Source organism: Oncorhynchus nerka, linkage group LG27 (genome assembly GCF_034236695.1).
Source record: "Oncorhynchus nerka isolate Pitt River linkage group LG27, Oner_Uvic_2.0, whole genome shotgun sequence".
Classification (NCBI taxonomy): Eukaryota; Metazoa; Chordata; class Actinopteri; order Salmoniformes; family Salmonidae; genus Oncorhynchus; species Oncorhynchus nerka.
This window is the reverse complement of record NC_088422.1, coordinates 66,011,102-66,028,074: the sequence shown is the minus strand read 5'-3', so window position 1 is coordinate 66,028,074 and position 16,973 is coordinate 66,011,102. Positions and strand designations below refer to the sequence as shown.

The 16,973-nt window shown below is 42.0% G+C and overlaps 2 protein-coding genes across 2 annotated transcripts in view; one reads left to right on the top strand and one right to left on the bottom strand.

The window, feature by feature from the left end:
- Positions 1-2,998: 2,998 nt before the first annotated feature.
- LOC115112173 (sorbitol dehydrogenase-like) lies at positions 2,999-9,138 on the top strand. Its single transcript, XM_029639027.2, has 9 exons — positions 2,999-3,166; positions 3,518-3,551; positions 3,665-3,829; positions 3,986-4,145; positions 4,273-4,391; positions 5,224-5,289; positions 5,489-5,667; positions 8,031-8,152; positions 8,444-9,138. The coding sequence occupies exons 1-9, from the start codon at positions 3,113-3,115 to the stop codon at positions 8,607-8,609; spliced, it is 1,065 nt and encodes a 354-aa protein (XP_029494887.1). The 5' UTR covers positions 2,999-3,112; the 3' UTR covers positions 8,610-9,138.
- Positions 9,139-9,226: 88 nt separating this feature from the next.
- apba2b (amyloid beta (A4) precursor protein-binding, family A, member 2b) overlaps positions 9,227-16,973 on the bottom strand; it is a 70,605-nt gene continuing 62,858 nt past the window's right edge. Inside the window, exons 8-13 of the mRNA XM_029639025.2 lie at positions 15,895-16,080; positions 14,178-14,357; positions 13,597-13,809; positions 13,301-13,420; positions 12,403-12,543; positions 9,227-12,144 (exon numbers count right to left, since the gene is read on the bottom strand). Of these exons, the coding sequence (XP_029494885.2) occupies positions 12,073-12,144; positions 12,403-12,543; positions 13,301-13,420; positions 13,597-13,809; positions 14,178-14,357; positions 15,895-16,080 (912 nt within the window). The 3' untranslated portion in view covers positions 9,227-12,072. The remainder of the gene's footprint in view (positions 12,145-12,402; positions 12,544-13,300; positions 13,421-13,596; positions 13,810-14,177; positions 14,358-15,894; positions 16,081-16,973) is intronic.

Genomic DNA, 16,973 nt, shown 5'->3' with positions numbered 1-16,973 from the left:
GGCAATGGTGACATCATTGAGGACCAATGATGTGGTTTGTGTCTGAGTGGTAGTCATCCCATTAAATCCAAGGATCAGGTCATCTTCCAGTGACGTAATGTCATTGAACTTCATACTCATGACTTGAAAACTTGTCATATCTGTAGAAAATATTTAATTGATTATGCATCTAGGCTAATAGTACAACAATAATATTGCGTTTGCTTTTAGCAACTTCTCTCTGCAGATATACTGTAAAGAGACTCAATGATCAGTTGAATGCACATGAAATCACTGACCTGACAGTGATTTGGGCACATGCTCAAAACGGACTCTGTCCAAGTTGATAAAGTTATTGATTTAATCTGGAAAAGCCTTTAGTTCATTGCCCTCAGGTTCAACCAATGTAGGTCAGGAGGCAGTTCAGTGATTGCGTTATTGTTCAGACCAAGTTTTTGTAACATGTTGAGTTTTCTGATGGAGGAAGGCAGCATCATTAGACCACAGGACGCAGCCCACAGCTCTGTCTCACAACCAGGCTGTCAGGTCTCCCAAGGCACATACAGTGGGGCAAAAAAGTATTTAGTCAGCCACCAATTGTGCAAGTTCTCCCACTTAAAAAGATGAGAGAGGCCTGTAATTCTCATCATAGGTACACTTCAACTATGACAGACAAAATGAGAGAGAAAAAAACCCAGAAAATCACATTGTAGGATTTTTAATGAATTTATTTGCAAATTATGGTGGAAAATAAGTATTTGGTCAATAACAAAAGTTTATCTCAATACTTTGTTATATACCCTTTGTTGGTAATGACAGAGGTCAAACGTTTTCTGTAAGTCTTCACAAGGTTTTCACACACTGTTGCTGATATTTTGGCCCATTCCTCCATGCAGATCTCCTCTAGAGCAGTGATGTTTGGAGGCTGTTGCTCGGCAACACGGACTTTCAATTCCCTCCAAAGATTTTCTATGGGGTTGAGATCTGGAGACTGGCTAGGCCACTCCAGGACCTTGAAATGCTTCTTACGAAGCCACTCCTTCGTTGCCCGGGCGGTGTGTTTGGGATCATTGTCATGCTGAAAGACCCAGCCACGTTTCATCTTCAATGCCCTTGCTGATGGAAGGAGGTTTTCACTCAAAATCTCACGATACATGGCCCCATTCATTCTTTCCTTTACACGGATCAGTCGTCCTGGTCCCTTTGCAGAAAAACAGCCCCAAAGCATGATGTTTCCACCCCCATGCTTCACAGTAGGTATGGTGTTCTTTGGATGCAACTCAGCATTCTTTGTCCTCCAAACACGACAAGTTGAGTTTTTACCAAAAAGTTATATTTTGGTTTCATCTGACCATATGACATTCTCCCAATCTTCTTCTGGATCATCCAAATGCTCTCTATCAAACTTCAGATGGGCCTGGACATGTACTGGCTTAAGCAGAGGGACACGTCTGGCACTGCCGGATTTGAGTCCCTGGCGGCGTAGTGTGTTACTGATGGTAGGCTTTGTTACTTTGGTCCCAGCTCTCTGCAGGTCATTCATTAGGTCCCCCCGTGTGGTTCTGGGATTTTTGCGTGATCATTTTGACCCCACGGGGTGAGATCTTGCGTGGAGCCCCACATCGAGGGAGATTATCAGTGGTCTTGTATGTCTTCCATTTCCTAATAATTGCTCCCGCAGTTGATTTCTTCAAACCAAGCTGCTTACCTATTGCAGATTCAGTCTTCCCAGCCTGGTGCAGGTCTACAATTTTGTTTCTGGTGTCCTTTGACAGCTCTTTGGTCTTGGCCATAGTGGAGTTTGGAGTGTGACTGTTTGAGGTTGTGGACAGGTGTCTTTTATACTGATAACAAGTTCAAACATGTGCCATTAATACAGGTAACGAGTGGAGGACAGAGGAGCCTCTTAAAGAAGAAATCTTGCTTGTTTGTAGGTGACCAAATACTTATTTTCCACCATAATTTGCAAATAAATTCATTAAAAATCCTACCATGTGATTTTCAGGATTTTTTTTTCTCATTTTGTATGTTATAGTAGAAGTGTACCTATGATGAAAATTACAGGCCTCTCTCATCTTTTTAAGTGGGAGAACTTGCACAATTGGTGGCTGACTAAATACTTTTTTGCCCCACTGTATATGGGATCATAAGGTTCCTCAGACATCCAATGGCAATTGGCAGCATAGTTAGCTGGTTCCCATCAATAACCAGTTCCTCAAGCTGTTCTAAATGCAGGATGTTCACAAGAAAGTAATTTCTAATTGGCAAGATTTTAATGCTAGGCATTTGTACAACTTTTCCCCATGAGTGGTGCTATGTAGGCCGGCCTATGGATAATGTGGAAAATTGGGGTAACATCTTCAATGAAAGTTATTTTTTTCAGTCTTGCTTACCTCGTTTGAAGGGAAGGGAAGAGAAGACAGTTGTCATTCAAAAACAGCTTTGTTTTATTTTGGTTAGTGTTGTAGGTGGAAGTACAACTTGACATGGGTGACTAAAATTGAACTTTTCCAAATGTTTGCGAGCACATTCAAAAACCATATCGTTTTCAAAAGCCAAATACACTATGTACAAAGCAGACGGACAGACATTTGAGTCAAAGATTCTTCACATTTATACATCCGGTGAAATATCTGTTCTATCTGTGGGTGAGTCTTATTCAGACCACCGATTCCGACGTCTTTAATATTTGTCTCCATAGAAACATTTCCTGTGTGTCTTCAACCTCATTCCCGCCCCCGGAAACAAGACCTGTGATTGGTCCATTTACCAGGCACTGCAATTCTGTGACAAATCAGAGCGCTCTGGGTTAGCTCAAATGCGACGCAGGCATTTCATAGTCTTACACCATTATCAACGTATAAATCATTAGAATAAGTCAGATTCGATTAATAAAATAGTTACGAAATAGCAATACACTTTTCGTTCAAATTTAAGAATAGCTCAATTCGACTCTCCCTTCTTTGCTATAATGGCGTGTTCTCTCCAACCGTACGCCAATCACATGGTTTGTTTTTGTCGACTGCCCACCTAGCAGCAGGAAGATGCACTTTGAGCCCTGCACAGACCAAACAAGCATTTTACAAGATTTCTGATTTTATTCACACCGTAGTTGTCTTTGAGTGAATACAACATGGAAAAAGAAAACCTGTCCGTGGTGTTGCATTCCCAGGGTGACCTCAGACTGGTAATAAAGTAGTCTATAACTATGTCATGATGATGTAAGCAGATCGAGATTTCATGAAAACTGCAGCTTTCGGTCAATATCAGAAAGTTGCTAACGTTAGTTAGCTCATCTGCTCATGGCATTGCTTCGTCCCGGAACTAGCCATATAAATGACCATTTATAATATTAACCATTTTGACTGACTTTTGAACTTTACAAGTAAAAGTAAGATGCTTTAATATAAATGGTCATTTAAATGGCTGGTTGCTGGACACTACTCGTGAACATGGGGGAATGCCAGTATGAATGGAGAAATAATTGCGATTGATTATTTGAATGGTCGGGCTAATTGTGATGATTGATTTCTTACAGGAACAACGACCCATCCCTGAACCAGGTCCAAATGGTATAGGAACAATGTAGTATCCAGACGGCTTGTACAGTATAGTTCTGCATTTCATTTTTTTGTGTACAGTTGGTGTATCCCGTGGAGCAATTGCTTGTCTTTCCTTTATTCAGAGGTGTTGCTTCAGATGCATTCAGTTGGGATCTGTGGGTCGGATGTGCACTACTGGCAAAATGGGCGCATAGGTGACTTTGTGGTAAAGAAGCCCATGGTGCTGGGGCATGAGGCTGCTGGTCGGGTGGTGAAGGTGGGCTCAGCAGTGAAGAACCTAAAAGAAGGTAAGAACTATGCAAGCATGTGAGAAGGAAGTACTCAGTTGATTCAATGAGGTTATGTTTTGCTTTTAATGCAGTTCGTCAGTTTAAAAAAACATTGATCAGATAATGCAACATTGGGTTATCTGTGTCAATTATTAATTTGTGTTGGATAATTAGGGGATAGAGTTGCTGTAGAGCCAGGTGTCCCTCGCGAGATGGATGAGTTCTTCAAATCAGGAAACTACAATCTTTCCCCCACCATCTTCTTCTGTGCCACACCCCCTGATGATGGGAATTTGTGCAGATTTTACAAACACAGTGCCAACTTCTGTTACAAGTGAGTTCCTTATTTCTACTTTATCTACAAGGACAGATAACTGTCAACATACTGCCATTGTAGAACATTGGGGGTAACATGACAAACCTACATTGCTTAAGTTCTCTCTGTTTCTGTGTATGAATAGGTTGCCTGACAATGTGACATATGAGGAGGGGGCCCTGATTGAGCCTCTGTCTGTGGGTATTCATGCCTGCCGCAGAGCTGGAGTGACCCTGGGCAGCAGTGTACTGATCTGTGGGGCAGGTAGGTAAAGCTCGGCTGTCATTCATTGTAACTGTTATTTACTGTTACTGCAGCTTGGACCCATGAAGTGTGACACAATTTTGCAGTTGCAGCTATTCAGGTTTTATGTCCAGTCATCATTCAACTACTACAAGACATGATCAAATGAAATACAATTAAATGTAACTTTGCAGAATATACAGCCAATTAGAAGTATGGAGGTTGTTACATTCCACTAACATGCCCATGCAAGTTTGAAAATTTAAAAATGTGGTTTAGTTACAAAAGTGAGAATCATGTTGACACAGCATAATAACAGTGGGGAAACCCAATGAACTTAAACACCTGTAGTAACAGACTTGATATTTAACATATCTACTCTTCTGGTAAGTGAGTGTGCTTTATAAACAATTAACACATGTAAATACCTAAACATTCATTAATGAATGAAAGGGTTGGTTAAATAAAGATCAGCTCTTGCTTTTTAGTTAATGATAGATGTATTTTCCATATAGGCCCTGCGATACACTAGCGTCCTGTCCAGGGAGTGTACTTTTACATCAAGCTGCCTCAAGCTACTGAATCAGGTGATAGGCTCCTGCCCTATGGGCCCTTCTGGCTCAGACAAGGCGTACGTACTATTTCCTATACCGACCCCTCATGTCATCACTTCTAGCCCTCATGCACACAGTTTCACAATGACCAGCTAAGTTGAAAAATATCCTGTAAGGTTACTAGCACAGCCTCATATCCCCATCGAATGCATCGGCATGGAGAGCAGTGTCCAAACTAACAATTAACATGTCCACATTCAACATAAGCATCTCTCTCGTTTCTCTTTTCCCTATCACAGGACCAATTGGGCTGGTCTGTCTGCTGGTGGCCAAGGCTATGGGTGCCTCACAGGTGGTCATATCCGGTAAGGCACAGGGTGTAATAATACACTCTTTATGGGATCCATTTTGTTTCACTCAAATCAGAATTGTCTACCAGGGACTTCCTTCTTTTGAAAGGGCTTCGAAGTGAAAAGGTATAAATGTGGGTACATTAGTAATACTGTGTGCTGGCCCAATATAGTAGGGACTGCCACAGTATTCTTTTTGTCCTTCCTGTTTCAGACCTGTCAGCAGATCGCCTGGTCATGGCGAAGGAGCTGGGAGCAGACTTCCCTCTGACTGTGAAGAGAGAGGATGGGCCTGAGGAGCTGGCAAAGAGAGTGGAGGGAATGCTGGAAGCACAGCCTCATATCACCATTGAGTGCACCGGTGTGGAGAGCAGTGTCCAAACTGCCATTTATGTAAGTACAGCCACAAGAGTGATATTAGAGCCAATGGAAATACTGGACTGTGAAATGTTGCAGTTTTCTCTTAGAAAAAAACAAACTATTGGAACCATGACAAAGAACTGATGTTGGTACGAGATGGAGGGAATGTTGGAGCTTAACTGACGAAATTACAGTTAACGAAAATGTACGCTTAATCCAGTATAAACGGATCTATCGAATTTATTATACAAGATACAAAATTCACAAAGTCTACAGCACAACGACAAAGTCATGTCTTAAGTGTAAAACTAATAATGACTCAATAATCCATGCTTTCTGGGAATGCTATAAAGTCCAAAAGTTATGGGCGGGGAAAGTTGGCTGTCAGAAGTATTAGAATGTGAACATACTTTTAATCCGACTGCATATTTCAAGACATGGCATATGGGGGAGTAGTGAGAAACGCATTAAGAAGGAAAAAAAATCTTTTAACAAAGAACACCTGTTAATTGAAATGCATTCCAGGTGACTATCTCATGAAGCTGGCTGAGAGAATGCCAGGAGTGTTCAATGCTGTCATCAAGGCAAAGGGTGGCTACTTTGAAGAATCTCAAATATAAAATATATATACTGTGGGGCAAAAAAGTATTTAGTCAGCCACCAATTGTGCAAGTTCTCCCACTTAAAAAGATGAGAGAGGCCTGTAATTTTCATCATAGGTACACCTCAACTATGACAGACAAAATGAGAAAAAAAATCCCCAAAATCACATTGTAGGATTTTTAATGAATTTATTTGCAAATTATGGTGGAAAATAAGTATTTGGTCAATAACAAAAGTTTATCTCAATACTTTGTTATATACCCTTTGTTGGTAATGACAGAGGTCAAACGTTTTCTGTAAGTCTTCACAAGGTTTTCACACACTGTTGCTGATATTTTGGCCCATTCCTCCATGCAGATCTCCTCTAGAGCAGTGATGTTTGGAGGCTGTTGCTCGGCAACACGGACTTTCAATTCCCTCCAAAGATTTTCTATGGGGTTGAGATCTGGAGACTGGCTAGGCCACTCCAGGACCTTGAAATGCTTCTTACGAAGCCACTCCTTCGTTGCCCGGGCAGTGTGTTTGGGATCATTGTCATGCTGAAAGACCCAGCCACATTTCATCTTCAATGCCCTTGCAGATAGGAGGTTTTCACTCAAAATCTCACGATACATGGCCCCATTCATTCTTTCCTTTACACGGATCAGTCGTCCTGGTCCCTTTGCAGAAAAACAGCCTCAAAGCATGATGTTTCCACCCCCATGCTTCACAGTAGGTATGGTGTTCTTTGGATGCAACTCAGCATTCTTTGTCCTCCAAACACGACTAGTTGAGTTTTTACCAAAATATTTTGGTTTAATCCGACCATATGACATTCTCCCAATCTTTTTCTGGATCATCCAAATGCTCTCTAGCAAACTTCAGACGGGCCTGGACATGTACTGGCTTAAGCAGGGGGACACGTCTGGCACTGCAGGATTTGAGTCCCTGGCGGCGTAGTGTGTTACTGATGGTAGGCTTTGTTACTTTGGTCCCAGCTCTCTGCAGGTTATTCACTAGGTCCCCCCGTGTGGTTCTGGGATTTTTGCTCACTGTTCTTGTGATCATTTTGACCCCACGGGGTGAGATCTTGCGTGGAGCCCCAGATCGAGTGAGGTTATCAGTGGTCTTGTATGTCTTCCATTTCCTAATAATTGCTCCCACAGTTGATTTCTTCAAACCAAGCTGCTTACCTATTGCAGATTCAGTCTTCCCAGGCTGGTGCAGGTCTACAATTTTGTTTCTGGTGTCCTTTGACAGCTCTTTGGTCTTGGCCATAGTGGAGTTTGGAGTGTGACTGTTTGAGGTTGTGGACAGGTGTCTTTTATACTGATAACAAGTTCAAACAGGTGCCATTAATACAGGTAACGAGTGGAGGACAGAGGAGCCTCTTAAAGAAGAAGTTACAGGTCTGTGAGAGCCAGAAATCTTGCTTGTTTGTTATTGACCAAATACTTATTTTCCACCATAATTTGCAAATAAATTCATAAAAAATCCTACAATGTGATTTTCTGGATTTTTTTCTCTCATTTTGTCTGTCATAGTTGAAGTGTACCTATGATGAACATTACAGGCCTCTTTCATCTTTTTTAGTGGGAGAACTTGCACAATTGGTGGCTGACTAAATACTTTTTTGCCCCACTGTATATAACCCTTTTTTTGGTTACTACATGATTCCATATGTGTTATTTCGTAGTTTTGATGCCTTCACTATTATTCAACAGTATAGAAAATAGTCAAAATAAAGAAGAACCCTTGAATGAGTATGTGTGTCCAAACTTATGACTGGTACTATATATATATGCTTGCACCAGGCTACACGTCCTGGAGGAGTGGTGGTTCTAGTGGGGTTGGGTGCAGCGATGACCACTATCCCACTGCTTAATGCTGCTCTCAGAGAGGTGGACATCAGAGGGGTCTTCCGCTACTGCAACACGTAAGTGAACCTCCTCTCACATTGACTAGGTACAGAAAATAAGTTGTTTCCTTTTACACAAAAGAGCCCTGAAGCCAGCGCAGGACGTAGGTCTTCAAATCAAATTTTACTTGTCACATACTTCGTAATCAACAGGTGTAGAATAACAGTGAAATGCTTACTTACAGGCACTTCCCAAAAATGGGAGGTCTTCAGGAATATGGTCCCTAATGTTCCAACAATTGCAGCAAGTTGTGTTTATCTGTTGTCTTATAACTTTACTGTTCATGTGTTTGTGTCCTCTTATTCTAGCTGGCCAATGGCTATAGCGATGCTGGCCTCTAAGAAGGTGAACGTGGCACCCCTGGTGACCCACCGGTTCCCCCTAGAGCAGGCTGTGCAGGCCTTCGAGACCACACGTCAGGGACAAGGGGTCAAAATCATGCTCAAGTGTGACAAGACTGACCAGAACCCCTAAGAGGACTGGGAACACCAGGACCAATAAGAGAGCCAGTATAGACAACCACAGCGCTGTAGATCTAACAGTTGATTATTGTTATTTGTCTATTTTTCTTAATGTTATTGTACACTTTCAATGTTTGATTTCAATGTCAGATTATGTTCAGGTATACATCTTAATCAGGTTACCTGTTGCCCAAACAGCAACTTTCACTCTTGAAATGTGATATTTGGAGACATTACTATATGAAACTAAGTATATGATTTGACAAAATGTTATGCTCACAGCAGCTTTCGCTTTCATCATGTGATTTCAAGTTGCTTTTGAGTGGCAAAACTTAAGTACAGCCTTAGAATCTTGTTATAAACCAGAATGAATAGAAATATTGTACTTATATTTTTTGTCTAGTCCTCTAGTCAGTACCTAGCTGCTGCCACCAGGAGGAGGTAGAGACTAATTCACACGTTGTATGCCAAGTCCAGTGTGTTGCACATACTGTAATGCAATCAATCTCCTGTCCATACAATAAATATTTAAAAAATGTAAATGGTTTATGTGAAACTGTTGACTGATAAAACCTAATGACACAATTCACAGTAAAACAAATATATTCCAATGAGTCATCAAACAGAAATGGGTTTATTTGAGATTTTATTGTTATCTTGCCATAATGACTTGATACTATCATGAGGCATGCACACAGATAAATGTTAATTTTTCCAATGTAATTTTTAGTACAATGCATGTTAAAAGCAATACTCAGTCGTAAGGCTTCCTCAGTCACAGTGGGATTCTTTGTTCATCTTTCTCTCAAAGCTGAAGCCCGACACAGCAGAAGTGGGGATGTTTGCAGTGACTAACCGTGACGCTTATGAGCACAATCCTAGACAAACTTCTCTTTATGTACAGACATTCTAATACTGCTTATGGCAATGGACACAGTTCTTACAACACAATACATTCACAAATCGACTCAACTGAGTTTCTGTTGGGGTGAAACACACAAGATGAACATAGCACACATAGAAACTACCCTTTCAAATTTCATACATTGGTTTGATATTCAAAAGAATAAGCAATGTTGAGTTCAATAGTTTGGAATTAACTGTTATTAAAATGTGTGAGAGACAGTGCTGTCCAATAAATTGTGTTGACATAAGGAAGTTAAAAATAACACTTGTACACTAGTCAGTAACATTTACCTCATGACTTGTTGTCATGACGAGGTGGAACTAATGTAAAATGAAAAAGTTCAAATCGGAAGGGATATGGCGTTTTGTAACATACAACCTCTACTGCTAGCATTGGCTTGATATACAGTACCAGTCAAAAGTTTGCATACACCTACTCATTCAAAGGTTTTCCTTTATGTTTTACTATTTTCTACATTGTAGAATAATAGTAAAAACATCAAAACTGTGAAATAACACATGGATTCATGTAGTAACCAAAAAAGTGTTAAACAAATCTAAATATATTTGAGATTCTTCAAAGTAGTCACCCTTTGCCTTGACAGCTTTGCACACACTTGGCATTCTCAACCAGCTTCATGAGGTTGTCACTTGTAATGCATTTCAATTAACAGGTTGTGCCTTGTTAAAAGTTCATTTGTGGAATTTCTTTCCTTCTTAATGCATTTGAGCCAATCAGTTGTGTTGTGACAAGGTAGGGGTGGTATACAGAAGATAGCCCTATTTGGTAAAAGACCAAGTCCATATTATGGCAAGAACAGCTCAAATAAGCAAAGAGAAACTACAGTCCATCATTACTTTAAGACATGAAGGTCAGTCAATCCAGAACATTTCAAGAAAAATGTGCAGTCGCAAAAACCATCAAGCAATATGATAAAACTGGCTCTCATGAGGATCGCCACAGGAAAGGAAGACCCAGTTACCTCTGCTGCAGAGGATAAGTACATTAGAGTTACCAGCCTCAGAAACTGCAGTCCAAATAAATGCTTCACAGAGTTCAAGTAACAGACACATCTCAACCTCACCTGTTCAGAGGAGACTGCATGAATCAGGCCTTCATAGTCGAATTGTTGCAAAGAAACCACGACTAAAGGACACCAATAAGAAGAGACTTGCTTGGGACAAGAATCATGAGCAATGGACATTAGACCAGTGGAAATCTGTCCTTTGGTCTGATGGGTCCAAATTTGAGATTTTTGGTTCCAACCGCTGAGTCTTCGTGAGACACAGAGTAGGTGAACTGATTATCTCCGCATGTGTGGCTCCCACTGTGAAGCATGGAGGAGGTGGTGTGATGGTGCTTTGCTGGTGACACTGTGATTTATTTAGAATTCAAGGCACACTTAACCAGCATGGCTACCACAGTGTTCTGCAGCGATACACCATCTCATCTGGTTTGTGCTTAGTGGGACTATCATTTGTTTTTCAACAGGATAATGACCCAACACACCTTCAAGCTGTGTAAGGGCTATTTGACCAAGAAGGAGAGTGATGGAGTGCTGCATCAGATGACCTGGCCTCCACAATCACCCGACCTCAACCCAATTGAGATGGGTTTGGGATGAGTTAGACCGCAGAGTAAAGGAAAAGCAGGCAACAAGTGCTCAGCATATGTGGGAACTCCTTCAAGACTGTTGGAAAAGCATTCCAGGTGAAGCTAGTTGAGAGAATGCCAAGAGTGTGCAAAGCTGTCATCAAGGCAAAGGGTGGATACTTTGAAGAATCTAAAATCTAAAATGTATTTTGATTTGTTTAACACTTTTTTGGTTACTACATGACTCCATGTGTTATTTCATAGTTTTCATGTCTTTCTTTACTGTTATTCTACAATGTAGAAAATAATAAAAAATAAAGAAAAACCCTTATATGAGTAGGTGTGTCCAAAATCTTGACTGGTACTGTATATAAACAAAATTATATTACCCAAGTCACTCCCAAATTCCCTTTTATTGTCCATCTAAACTATATTGACAGCACGATTTCAACCGTCCTTTAGCGGTCAAGGGCTCTCTTTCCCTGCTATCAAACCAGCAGGAAAAGTCAATAAATATTTACAAAGCAACCATGACCCTTCCCCATTACTTCCGACGCATTAGCAAAATATGTATTTACATGAAAATTAAACAGAGAAAAGAGAACTAAATGAAACAATATGCAGGTACAATATGACATTGATATGAATATAAAAATATACATTGTGAGGCGTCCAAAAAAAACACACAAAAAACACAAATAAATAACATAAACACCTTCTGCCCAGATGACCCTCTTTAGTATTAACATCAGCAAAATATCGTGAGTGTCAGTTGAATGGATGTTAGCTCAGAAAAGATGGAGGGAAAAAATGATAAATCAGCGACACAACAGTAAGAAAGACAATCCCTGGCTCACTAGCCATCCTCAGACAATCATTAGTCTGCTAATCTTGTCCACCTAGAGCTCTCCAACTGGACTGTAAACAACCACTGCTTACAGCTCCTCTGCGGACGAAAATGGGATCTGTCCTTGGTTTATATATACATAGGAGTCTCCTGTCCTGTTAAGAGTCTGAACATGGCCGCTGGCATTGTCTTCATGTGAATCTGGTTTAGGAAAAGACAGAAAACAAACATTTAGCTCGGCACTTGCATCTATCGCTTGTTGTTTTATCTTTATTGAAAATAATCAAGCTTAGAGGCACACACTTACAGCCTAATGATTGTATTGATGAATGCATATTATGCTCATTCCTGCCTCGGCCAGTAATCTGTAAATTCTCATAGAAATACTAATACTATTTGATTGTGGTGTCCTCTGAGCTCCTTTATAAACTCTATCTGTGTATCTGAACGGAACCTCACCTCGCCCACAGAGTTTGAGAGGGCTTGGACAATCTTCTCATGCGCTGTAGCCACCACGCTTTGGCCATTGATCTCAATAATACGGTGGCCAACCCGGACACCCCCCCGCTCAGCAATACCCCCCCGCATCAGGCTGCAGATCTGTGGGTGAAGATGACAAACAGAAGGTGAATATTATCCTTCATGGCAGTCACTTACCCCCAGGGGCAACAAGACAGGGGCAGTTCTAAAAGGGGAATAAAGCAATGATGCAACGTTGTTCCATTTTTAAAAAATTTAAGGGATATTATCAGGCTATATAAATATTGCTCTAAAGAGTTGACCATTTGTGTCATAGAAGCAATGTGCCACAGAGGATAACTTGAACACAGCAGAGACTTGAATAAAGTGGTATGAGGAACACACTAAAATACGTGTGTGTGCGGCATGTTTTTTGTCCACCAAAGCTTGTAACGCTCATGATGCAAATCACATACGTACAGACCTATAGGCTAACAACCTGTCATGTCGTTTAAACACGGTATTATTTCCCTCAGAATTGGTTTCTTTAGACTGTACCAGCTGAGAGGAGAAAAAAAAGATAATTGACGGGGCTGTCTTCTCCTATTCAGTTAACGTCCGCTGAAATCCTCCTGAGGGAATTGAAGTTTCATTGGACAAAGACATTGATGTAGTCCAGAATCTCATCCAAAACATTTTTCAACCAGTCACAGTTTGTTATCTCTGTGTTATTAAACCTACGCGTGAGAACACAGTATTCCAAAAACAGACAAAAAGAAGAGTGGTCAAGGCCTTTTGCTGTTGAGTGATGACTTGAATGAAAACATTACTGTACTGTGTTCATGGTTTGACATTGCACGCAGGGCTAAAATGTAGTGCCTGATCTGATCGTATTTACAATCCCATTCTGGACGCTGAAGCCCAGCTGGTACTTGAGGTCTGGTCTCTTGATGAGCACGGTGGTGACAGGGGGACAGCTCACAATGTTCAGCTTCACCTGCACCTGGTTCTTCAGGCCCTGATGGACAAACACAGTGGTCAGACAGAGCAGAGGGAATCCTGAAACCTCCACTGGGTTTAGTCAGTGGATTATTTGATCAAATTGCAGAATTCATGTAGTCTTACACAATTACTGTAATGTCAACATAATAAGCACTAATGACTCTTCCTAGAACTCTGTCCCTGTCCATGTACCTTGATGATTCCCTGACAGGTGGCGAGCGGCAGCCCCACCAGGCTGGTGTTGTTGATGGACATGATCTGGTCTCCGATGCTGAGCTTCCCGGAGCGGGCGGCTGGCCCACCGTTCATCATGTTGGCCAGGATGACCGTGGGCAGGATGGAGCCCCAGCCAGACTCCACTATGACCACGCCCAGGATCTCTCCCTTATGCTTCTCCAGCTGCAGCTGTGGAGCCAGCCAATAGCGAGAGAAAGAGAGATAGAGTGTGATGAGTGCCTCAAGTCAAAGCGATTATGGGCAGGAGAAAAATTAATCAGGGAGAAATATAATGGTGTAGTGGGAAGAACATAAACAACGTGCGGATGAAGGAGGGCCAGATGGATATAAGACCACTGTCAGCTTCTCTGGTAATTGGCTCAGTCCATGTGCAGTACTTCCACAGAACTAGACTGCCTCACTGGTCATCAGAGACTCTTTCATCCTAAGTAAGAGGTCACTGACTGAGCATCCAAAAGTCCTCAGAGAAGTAGATTGTACAGTGCATCTGAGGCACCATGATACAGTTACCTCATACATTTAAATGAGAGTCTAACCTCTTTGCAGTTCTCAGAGTTTGAGAAGTGGATGAGGTCATCGTTGTACATCTCCTGCGTGTTGATGATGTCACTGTACTCCTTCTGACTCAGGTCCTCTGGGTTGATGCCGTTGGCCCTCAGGAACTCCTGGTAAGCCACGCTAAATGACTGCCCAATCGACTGGGCTATGAGCTGGGCCTGGAGAGCCAATGAGAAGAGAGGATACAAAACAGAATTTACCAATGAGTGTTTGAGTCAAATTGCTGTGGTCTGAGAGGCTTTTTCCCCTCCTAGTAATTATATTTCTATATAATAAAACCAGCTATGCATTTGTCAGAGAAGCAATACACTGACAATACACTGACAATACACTGACAATACACTGTCATAGTGACAGCAATGAGGAGAATCACATCACAGAGCAACTGGGGGATACAGATCAATATTCATTTATGTGGTATGAATCAACGCAGTGGAGCAACATGGAGTTGCTTCACTGTTGCCAAGTACTATATGAGGTCCAATAAACATTGGATTTAAATGTCAAAACCTATTTGCCATGTCTTCATTACTGACAACTAGCTTCTCTCCTGGCATCATTTAATAAAACCATATAAATTGACCAAAACATGTTCGAAAGGCTAAAGTAGAAAGCATCATGAAGCCTGTAGCCTTGGTGCAATGATTGCTTCATTTTTCGTATAAAAAGGCAAAGGTATTGATTGTAAAAAGCGTCTCTAAAGAGAAGAAAAGGAGAGTAATCTAATTGCATATCATATGATATTAGAGGTGGTTCTATCCCAGTTTCCCTATAATTCCCTATATTTACCTCCTACCTTCCCTCAGGCAGTTTTAGGGAATAATATGTTTTCAAAGGAAGGAAGCTGTGGTTGCCCTGTTAACAAACTGACATCCAACCGCATGCTGGGCTTTGACAGACACACAAAGCACATCCTGGACTGTGGTATGGGTGAAAATTGGCAGTATTACTGTGACAGACAGCATATCACACATTGGCAACGCATCTACACTGGCCGTGGGACAGGGGGGCAGTTAACCAGTGATTGAAATGTCATGGCGATATAAACAACCTGCTATTTGAGTTGTAGGAATCCCCTACACCTAAACCATGGTACAACCCAGTCAATCCTGCCCATAACCAATGAGGACAGTAAAGCCAGTTGTTGTCCTTATCCAGACCGCTAGATCAAGGATCAGGCCTACCAGGCAATAGGTAGACAGTAATAAGACACTGTTGGGAGAGGCATAGTTGAAATATAGAATTGTCCCTACTGAGCTGAGGATAAATGACTCATGTGTTAACATTCAGACTCTGTCCTTTATATCACACCAGCTAATTAGGCATAGAGAAATGGCGACTAAGAGGGACAACGGCAATGCAGGGGCAGACGCCTGCTGGCAAGGGGAGGAGACAGGCAGAGAGACTGGCCTATCAGAGGTGGATCATCTTTTCTTTTTAATGTTATTTAACCTTTATTTAACTAGGCAAGTCAATTAAGAACAAATTCTTATTTAAAACATGTCAGAGGGTGTTCCTGGTGAGCATGTCATTCATAATGTGTTGTTGTGACTAATCTCTGAATCAGTTACAACCCATTACCTCGACATTTAGAAACATGTCCTGTACCTAACCTTTCACCTGGTCCTGATCCATTCTACCACTTGATATTAGCCTCAAGGGGCAGATCACAGACATTTACACACATTCACTTACGTCCTCAGACTCAAAGACGTGGCAGATCATCCGGTACTGTTTCTTGGCCTCTGGGGCTCCAGGTGTCGTCTCGATGCAGTCCTGGGAGGCTGTGCGCGGCATGCGGCGCCTCGCCATCAGCACCACGATGTTCCCAATGTCAGCTATGTAGGAGATGGTGCGCAGGGCGTTGTCCATCATAGTTTCCTGTGTACACCACCACAGCAACAAACAACGAACAACTAGTACCTTCCCTCGTAGACGCATACATGTGAACAACAAACAGGGTATCATGACGACCGAACACACCGCAACAGGTGTACTAATACACAGAATAAAAATACTAAAATATCTACTGTATTACAGGTGACGCTTAGAGTCAAAGAAACACATGGTGTGCTTTGTAAGCCTCAGGCGAAGTATGACAAGGTGCTTATCTTCACACGAGCGTCTGGTAGCGAGGGAGGAGGAGTGGGAACACTCAGCTCCGACCTGCACGCTCTTCAGCGAAACATCATTAGTCCGTCAGCAGAATTAATGATCCAATGTGTCCGTGCATGCCGCGCCCAACACCTTCCACCTTTCTCATGGCGAGCAGCCTCAGCAGAGTGGCAGGACTCCATGCATGTCCCCTCAGCCCATATGCTCCGCAGCAGGCCGAGGCGCGGGAATCACACCTCTAATCAACCTGAGGTTCTCCAATGTTCTCATCCCCTCTGGTACACACAGACAGCAGGGGCTGAACCGAGGCACGGACATTTTTATTCGCGGCACCAAATGTTCTTAGTGTGTATGAAATATGACATTATTCCATCTAGGAAATGGTAGAATTGGTATAGTAAATAAGACAAATCACATGAAAGTGTCATTGTGCTGCAGTTCTGATTTCAACCTCTCACCAACTAACTAACAGAGTCCCATAAAACCGGACTTCTCCCATCTTGATGGTTGTGGGAAGCAGGTATCCTTGTTCCAGGCAGGGAGTGGAGTGGAGAGACACTGCATTGCAGCACATTACAGTAGGCTGTGCCAGGCAGCCAGCCCACACACTGCTGTTCTGTTCTGTTCAGTCGGACTGCAACTCAACGACAGGGACACAC